This window comes from Eurytemora carolleeae, unplaced genomic scaffold, assembly GCF_000591075.1.
Source record: "Eurytemora carolleeae unplaced genomic scaffold, Eaff_2.0 scaffold1399, whole genome shotgun sequence".
NCBI lineage: Eukaryota > Metazoa > Arthropoda > Copepoda > Calanoida > Temoridae > Eurytemora > Eurytemora carolleeae.
This window is the reverse complement of record NW_019397419.1, coordinates 44,135-53,240: the sequence shown is the minus strand read 5'-3', so window position 1 is coordinate 53,240 and position 9,106 is coordinate 44,135. Positions and strand designations below refer to the sequence as shown.

At 33.5% G+C, this 9,106-nt stretch overlaps 1 protein-coding gene across 1 annotated transcript in view; it reads left to right on the top strand.

Moving 5' to 3' along the window:
* The first annotated feature begins 478 nt into the window (after positions 1-478).
* The window catches only part of LOC111714192 (uncharacterized), a 15,001-nt gene continuing 6,373 nt past the window's right edge, over positions 479-9,106 (top strand). Inside the window, exons 1-10 of the mRNA XM_023489242.1 lie at positions 479-565; positions 2,680-2,738; positions 3,222-3,259; positions 3,462-3,939; positions 4,018-4,151; positions 5,794-5,890; positions 7,591-7,662; positions 8,096-8,160; positions 8,234-8,345; positions 8,969-9,052. Coding sequence (XP_023345010.1) covers positions 517-565; positions 2,680-2,738; positions 3,222-3,259; positions 3,462-3,939; positions 4,018-4,151; positions 5,794-5,890; positions 7,591-7,662; positions 8,096-8,160; positions 8,234-8,345; positions 8,969-9,052 — 1,188 coding nt within the window. The 5' untranslated portion in view covers positions 479-516. The remainder of the gene's footprint in view (positions 566-2,679; positions 2,739-3,221; positions 3,260-3,461; positions 3,940-4,017; positions 4,152-5,793; positions 5,891-7,590; positions 7,663-8,095; positions 8,161-8,233; positions 8,346-8,968; positions 9,053-9,106) is intronic.

The following is a 9,106-nucleotide window of genomic DNA, read 5'->3' as shown; positions in this document are numbered from 1 at the left end:
TTTTGAAGGATACAATTGGAAACCGGACATTGCCATCTTTGTATGGAGGTTCACTAGCAATTACGCTTACAGTCCCTTTAAACCAATTTCTTGCAGACAAAAACCATCTCAATTTTCTCTGTTAAGCCTGAAATATTTCTGATCGAAAAGAATGCTCTTAATGCAAACATTGCATGGAAAGGAGTAAAACAAGTGGATCTAAACCAGTTTTTTGCAACAAACTTTTTTATATTTACTTACGAATTTGATGGAATCGTCAAACTTTTTATTTTCAAATTAATTTTGAGACAGTAACAGTAATCACCATAAACAGTAATCACACTAAACAGTAATCACACTAAATGATAACTACACTTAAAAGTAATCACACTAAACAGTAATCACACCAAACAGTAATCACACAAACAGTCATCATGCGCACCAAACAAGATATTATCGCACTTTTGCAAATGCATGATCATTAAATTGGGTTTGCTTTCAGTGGAACACAGGCAGACAGCTTGAAGAACGAACACAATGAGATCGAGCATACTACACATTCTTCTATACATTGGGATAGTTTTAGGTAGGTTTTTCCCAGACAGACAGATAGATAGATAGATGGACAGATAGACAGATTGCAAATCTAATAAACCCATAATTGCAACTGCATCAGAAGATTAAAACAGTTAAGCCAAAAAACCGGTTGTTTACTTAACACTACTACAGTACGCCAAAAATGGGTCACAATAATGAGAAGTATGGGAAGTTTTTAGAAAAAATTTAAAAATAAAGAAAATGCAAAAGTTAATTTCTACTCATATCGGAAAAGAAAAAGATTGAAAACTGTTACTTTGTGACAAATTGTTTAAAGATACAAAAACATAGATAGCTATAATTCCTATGAGATCGGACAAAGCTTTTAAGGGTACCATTGTAAATCGGGCATTGCCATCTTTGGATGGAGGGTCACTTGAAATTACGCTTACTGTCCCTTTAAGGCGCCACTCTCCTTACTAGGTATACATAATTCATGTTCATGACTATGCATAGTTTAAAATCGTCATTACAATTTCATGTTTTATTAAGCTTAACAATATTTACTGTGCGTGATCTTATTAGGTAAAAGTATTCTGTAAACTTTACTCAAATTCATAGATTAGTCATTACCACAGATGGAACAGTTTACATCAGATTGCAATTATTCCATGATCCTAACGGTACAAGCGTTTAATAGTACCGGCCAGTCTCGTGTAATCGTACTGTGCATATATTTACTGATACTGGCAGGTCTAGTGTACACAGTGTGCAGTGGACGCAGCCTACAGGGTAGAGAACTGGGTAGAGCACAGGGTAGAGAACAGGGTAGAGAACAGGGGAGAGAACAGGGGAGAGAACAGGATAATTAATCTGGAGATTAATAAGAAGAGGAAAACAAGTACTATTTAATCTCGAGATTAAGAAAAAGAGTGGATCAAGCATTAATCCCGATATCCATCATTCAAAAGTTTCCAGCTCAGGGTAGAGAACTGGTTAACGTTGTGAATTGGACATGCCACTTTACTAATCACTTGAAATTACGCCTTCAATTCCTTTAACATGTAAATAACAGATAAATAACGAGAGGAGATGTTGGCGAATGTTCAAAATGTTGNAGATAGACAGATAGACAGATAGACAGATAGACAGATAGACAGATAGACAGATAGACAGATAGACAGATAGACAGATAGACAGATAGACAGATAGACAGATAGACAGATAGACAGATAGACAGATAGACAGATAGACAGATAGACAGATAGACAGATAGACAGATAGACAGATAGACAGATAGACAGATAGACAGATAGACAGATAGACAGATAGACAGATAGACAGATAGACAGATAGACAGATAGACAGATAGACAGATAGACAGATAGACAGATAGACAGATAGACAGATAGACAGATAGACAGATAGACAGATAGACAGATAGACAGATAGACAGATAGACAGATAGACAGATAGACAGATAGACAGATAGACAGATAGACAGATAGACAGATAGACAGATAGACAGATAGACAGATAGACAGATAGACAGATAGACAGATAGACAGATAGACAGATAGACAGATAGACAGATAGACAGATAGACAGATAGACAGATAGACAGATAGACAGATAGACAGATAGACAGATAGACAGATAGACAGATAGACAGATAGACAGATAGACAGATAGACAGATAGACAGATAGACAGATAGACAGATAGACAGATAGACAGATAGACAGATAGACAGATAGACAGATAGACAGATAGACAGATAGACAGATAGACAGATAGACAGATAGACAGATAGACAGATAGACAGATAGACAGATAGACAGATAGACAGATAGACAGATAGACAGATAGACAGATAGACAGATAGACAGATAGACAGATAGACAGATAGACAGATAGACAGATAGACAGATAGACAAAAAAACAAAGAGATGGATAGACAGATAGAAAGGTAGAGTGATAGAGAGAAAGATAAATAATACACAGGGACAGGTAGACAGATAGAAAATCGAATAAGTGAAAGTAGATTTACAGATTTTTCTAAGAAAGATGACGGCATCCAAGACCAATAAAGAAATAAAACAAGATAGTACAAAATGAGGGAAAAAAGTTTATCAAAATGAAAATAATTTTTTTTTATTTTTAGCTCAAAGAGATATTGTGGTAAACCAGCGAGCGAGACAAAGACGACCTATAATTAATCAGGTATTAAACATTGATATTTACATAATCACGTGATTAACGGGACATTTTTTCATATCACCCTCGGCCAATAATTGCATTTATACAGGGAATTCGGCAATTTTTATATGAATACAATGATAAGCTGGGGATGGGAGGGGAAACATGTTATACTAAATTTTGGATTTTTATATATTTTTGTAAAAATCTTAATTTGGGAGAATAAGTGGCGCCTTGGGTAAACATTTAAAAAAAAAGATTCTTGAAAATCAAATTGCACCCCTATATTTTCCAGAGGGGGGGGCATCCACCCAATTTTCCAGGGAGGGGGACGTCCACTCTTTCCACTCCCCACCACTGCTACTGCAGTGGTTGTCTGGGTTTGGATTCATTTTTGAAAAAACCCGATAGTAAACACAATCTAGATTTTGATTTTATTCCTGAAAAAAGGCCCATTTCTATCAACTAAATATTATCCTAAAATGTTTGATCGTTTATATTTTCTAGGTGGCATCTGAAGTCTCTAGTAACGAGGATAAAAATAGGTAAAATAATACAGTGAGATCCATAAAACTGTTGAAGCTACTTTACAATATTGTTCCCTTCCTGTACAGTGGCAACCCCAAGTCCTGTATAAGAAACAAACCAAAAATAACACGCAGTTGATATATAATAATATAATAAACCATGAGAATGGTCTTTAAAAAAGTTTTTTTTTTCTTTTAACATCTTTAATTATCATTTCAGAATCAGTAGTGATGTTACTCAAAGAGACAGATCATTCGACGAAACTCCGTATTTCGAAAGAGGAGTGTCGGAACGTCATACCTCTTCTTCAGAACGAGTCGAAGCTCCGTATTTGGAGCGCGGTGGTTCCGCCCGACGACGAATAAATATAAATGAAATTCGTCGGGAAAATTCGGCCGACGAATATTCGGAATCAATCAGTGAGGATTCAAATATTCGACAAGTGCCCGATATGTCGGATCAAGTTCAAGTTCAACGACGAACAGTTGTTCGACAAAGATATTCAGATTTGTCGACAAGAATTCGAACTGCTGAGGTCGACCAGACAAACTCGAGGTCGACCGAGGTCAGTCCGGAGGTAAAGTTCGAGGCTAGCCCTCGTTCAAGGTCGAGGTCAAGATTAAGATCTCGAGTATCCGCCTCGGAGCCGAGTGTTTCGGCGGAGACTAGGGCGGAGGAACCAGATACATTCAGACAGGTTCATTACATTATTATTATTATTATTATTGTTATTATTATTATTATTATTATTATTATTATTATCATTATACTTTAGAGAGGGCGATCAAGGCTAGTTGTTCAGCCTACAGCCAGGTCAGAAGAAGAGCCAAGATCTAACCCGAGGTCGCTGGAGGTCACGGATAATACGAGGTCATCTTCATTGGGTGCTAGAGGGCGGGAATACTCAAGGTGAGAAAAAATCTTTGCAACCTGATGGTGTAAACCTTTGATATTTCAAATTTAGATTATTTAATCCAACAGAATTTATAGAAATATCAAAAGTCTACAATGTTGGGTTACAAAGATAAAAAGATTTGAAAATTCATAATTTGAGCCGAGTTATTACTTCCTCGCTTGAATTTGTCGTCAATTTTGAAGTACAAAAAAGGCAGACCACACTTTGGAAAGGCAAGATGCGTTTGATATCTTATATTATATACAACAGTATTCGTGTCATTCTGCTTCAGTTTCGAAATATACTTTTTTTGTGATTAAAATGTCTTTCTACAAAAAAGGTAAAGAATATGAATATTTTAAGATATATGTAGAATGAAAAGATGTAATCATATAAATAGAAGAGCTGTGGAAAATATTCATAAAACTACGTTAATATTCTATTTATAGTTAACTGCGCTGTCGAAAGAAAATTATGCATAATTTCAAATGACCTTACTTGCAAACATGTCGATTTTTAACGTTACCCGTATATCTTTGTCTGAGTAGTTTATGTTTGCATTTGTGGTTTCTCTGCAAAATTGAGTTGCACATTTTTTTATTTTAAGAAGCAATGCATAAATTATGAGAATTAAACACTTTTTGTGCCAGAAAAACAACATTATCTCCACATTGTTGAACAGAGAGAGGTTTAAGGCATTGCAATCTTTGCATGGAGGGTTACTTAGTATTATGCTTATGCAGTTCCTTTAAAGTTAAGCGCTCTTCTTTTTGTTTAACTCTAATTCCGCGAAATTTTATTTGTAGAATTTCTTTATTATTTTGTGTTGGTCAATGATGGACAGATCTCATTAAACTTTTCCAAGAAACTTTCTTTTCTTAGATTGAAATTAGAAGAACTCATAAATATTTACATCTTCAGGAGTAGTATCTAATATCAATATAAGATACAGAGACTTTAGAGTAGGCTTTCCAGCGAAAAGGTTAAATCGTTTACGAAAATTTCGCATTTTTCGCATTTCCTTCGCTCGAGAAAAATAAAATGCGAAAATTCCTGGAGAAAAAATGCAAAAACTTTGCGAATAAAAATATGGAAGAGAAATTATTTATTATTAAAACTTCTAATGCTGAGCTCTCAGAGCAAAGCATTTTACAAGTTTTGTTGAGCAATTAATGGTTGCAGCTACAACCATTCTGGTTTATTTTTTCGCGATTTTTAGCGAACAAAATTTTCGCGAAAAGTATTTTAGCATTATTTTCGCATTTTTCGCTTAATTCATTTTATTACATTTTTTTGCAAAGGTTTTTGTTCGCTGGAACCCTACTTCAGTGTTCAGAGTCGACTGCACGGAAATCAATTTGTCTTTTTTTCTTAGAAGCTTTATATTTTTTTGTTTATATCATTAAATGTAATTTAAAATCTTCATTACACAAAAGAAGTTGAGTCGAATTTTCTGATCCCTATAATTTTGAAACCTGATAATGAAAAACTTTTCATATCTAGTTTTTTAATCTTTCATTCATTATTAGTTGGAAAATCAAGTTTTGGGGATTAAAAATCAGATTTGTGGCAAAGACTCAACTCCTTTACCAGAATTTTGACATGAAAGCAAAGTTTCTATCTGCAAAAATTAGGAACGCATTCTGATTTATCTAGGAATAGTATAAGAGCAGAAAGTTCTGTTAGGGGTTCAAGCTCAACCAAATCCGAAAACAGAAGGGTTGAAATAGACACAAAAAATAATGAAAAACAGGTAGCTAAATATTTTAGTTTTTTAAAATAAATATGAAACAAAAATTAAAAAAAGGTAAATAAATATTTTAGTTTCTTCACTATATTTGAAACAAAAAATAAGAAAGAAGGTAGATAAATATAAACTAAGTTTTTTTAAAGTGCAAAAATCTCATTCGATGGAAATGGATGTGAACACGCAAGGTTATATTGCAAGGAAAGTTAATATCAGTTGCGTATACTCTGCGTACATATTGAAACTAGTTCTCTCTGGGCGGAATTTGTAAACAAGAATGGGTGCATCAGTGTTCGGATCGGATAAAAGCATTGAATTTTCATAATTTTGATAATTCACATAATAGTTTCCTATGATCAGAATATTTCATTAATTTTTTATTTGACATTCATCTTGTGTTTACATTACCGCCCAGAGACAGTACACTGCAATATGAAAGATGCGTACACCTCTGAAATAACTTTAATTGCATTATAACCTGTGTACACGTAAGTTCACGTGATCTTTCATTTCTATGAAAAGGTTTCCCTTAAAATGATCAAAAATAAAATAAGATGTCTGCAGTAAATATAGTAGTAAACCCCATATTTGTAAACCTAAACATACCTATATACTGCGTGTTAACACTATCTGTACATATAGCATCATATCTGGATTGATACAGACTGAAGTATTATTGTAAAACATTGAGTTCTAGAGCGAGTTGTATCTGAACGATACAAACAGAAGAATACATATAACGTGGTATCTGGAATGATACAAACTGAAGTATTATTGTAGAACATTGAGTTCTAGAGCGAGTTGTATCTGAACGATACAAACAGAAGAATACATATAGTGTCGTATCTGGATTGATACAGACTGAAGTATTATTGTAGAACTTTGAGTTCTCGAGCGAGTTGTATTTGTACGATACAAACTGAAGAATACATATAGCATCATATCTGGATTGATACAGACTGAATAATTATTATTGTAGAACATTGAGTTCTAGAGCGAGCTGTATCTGTTCGATACAAACAGAAGAATACATATAGTGTCGTATCTGGATTGATACAGACTGAAGTATTATTGTAGAACATTGAGTTCTAGAGCGAGTTGTATTTGTACGATACAAACTGAAGAATACATATAGCATCATATCTGGATTGATACAGACTGAAGTATTATTGTAGAACATTGAGTTCTAGAGCGAGTTGTATCTGAACGATACAAACAGAAGAATACATATAACGTGGTATCTGGATTGATACAGACTGAAGTATTATTGTAAAACATTGAGTTCTAGAGCGAGTTGTATCTGAACGATACAAACAGAAGAATACATATAACGTGGTATCTGGAATGATACAAACTGAAGCATTATTGTAAAACATTGAGTTCTAGAGTGAGTTGTATCTCTTCAACGATACAAACAGAAGAATACAGAATGTTATACCCGGGCTGCTACAGACTTTAGAGAATTTGTTAGAGCAAGGCATTTGCTACATGTCCAAGTTATTAACTTTGAAAATTGATTTTTGACAATGGGTTATCTGTGTTTTTCCCAAGAAAAAAATTTTAAGCTAGAAAAACGAAGAAATTTTCCTAATTAATGTTCAGATAAAGATGAAAGGGTACTGTTGTAAATCAGAAATGATTTGCTTTGGAACAGTAAGATTTAGTTTTCCGAAACTAAGCACCCATCATTAATACTTCAATTCTAGGTGTTCCGAGTCAAATTTCCAAAGAAAAATCTAATTCCAGGTGTTCCAAGAATTAAGATTAAAGAATATCAGGTGAATTTATATTATTATTAATATTGTTATCATTATTGTTATTATATCAATATATTATTATACGTTGGTAGGCTATTATATGAATACAATGAAGACGACTTTAGAATTAAATTTTAATTTTTTATCAAGCTGATAAAAGCATGGATACACATAAATATAGAAGTCAATAGAAGCTTTCAATTAAAAAAGCTTCTTTTTCATTACAAATGTTAACTTGGAATTCGAAAAAAGCTTGTTAACACTAGAAACTTATATAAAAATTACAAAACCAAGGTAAAATATATTTTACAAAACCAAGGTAAAAATATATTTTTCATTAAAAAAAACTGTCAACAAAAATGAGCTAAGCTAGGTATGTGAAGTTTTGAACTCTCTCCCTGTTTATTTCTTAAACAATTTTATATCCTGAATGTTTATGATTTTAGTAATTTAGAGGATTTTTATTGACAAAACTGGTTCTTTTGTACGTCGTCAGTATACGTACTGTAAAGCAAAGAAGTAACTTTAAAAACCGAATATTTTAATTTACAATGGCACATTTAAATTTTCTAAATATTTTTGTATTGTTTAGGCCAATTGAAGAAGATGAAATAGAGCCTAATGAGCATCTCTATGAGTATGAAGATACAAATATTCAGTCTTCAAAACCAGAGAAAGACGACTTTATCCTTGTTACTCATCAGGTTTGTTAAACACTGTACAAAGCAGGGAGTATGGAATATAAGGGAGATACAACTGACGCGGCCCGCCCTACCATATGATTATACATGCTTTGCAGACGGTACTCCATTTGTATAAGAAATATTCAGAACAGGTTATTGTATACGCGGTAATTGTACATCAGACAAATATTTCGTATTCCAATGAAGTACCGCCTGCAAAGCATGCACAATTATATGGTAGGGCGGGCGGCGTCAGTTGCATCTCCCTTCTATTCTATACTCCTTGGTACAAATTAGGAAATATGGAGTATCCCAAGTTCACTTACCAGAAGAAGTTCGTATGATCTTTATCTTATTCTTCTGCTCAAAAGCAGATTCAATTAAAGAAAAAGAGTATTAATTGCTTTCTACACTGGGAAATCTGTATATCTACTTTACTCGATAAAAGAACAACAATTAAAAGTCAAAATTGGAGATGAGCGCAAAGCGCCCTGGAAACCTAATTTTATCAAAAAGCTTTTGCCCGGTAAACTGTTGCTAATCGTAGAGTCAAGATCAAAGGAATTACAGTCCCTTGGAAAGACTTTCAAAAAGCCTACAAATCTCACCCCCATATTTTTTAATAATATTTTGAATATTTTTAGGTTGCAGCCAAAACTATCTTCACAGTATTGGATGGATTAGAGACCAAATCCTTATTCATTGATACATATACAACTAGTCTACAGGTAGAGTAAGGAGATTAAACAAAATCCTTATTCATTGATACATATACAACTAGT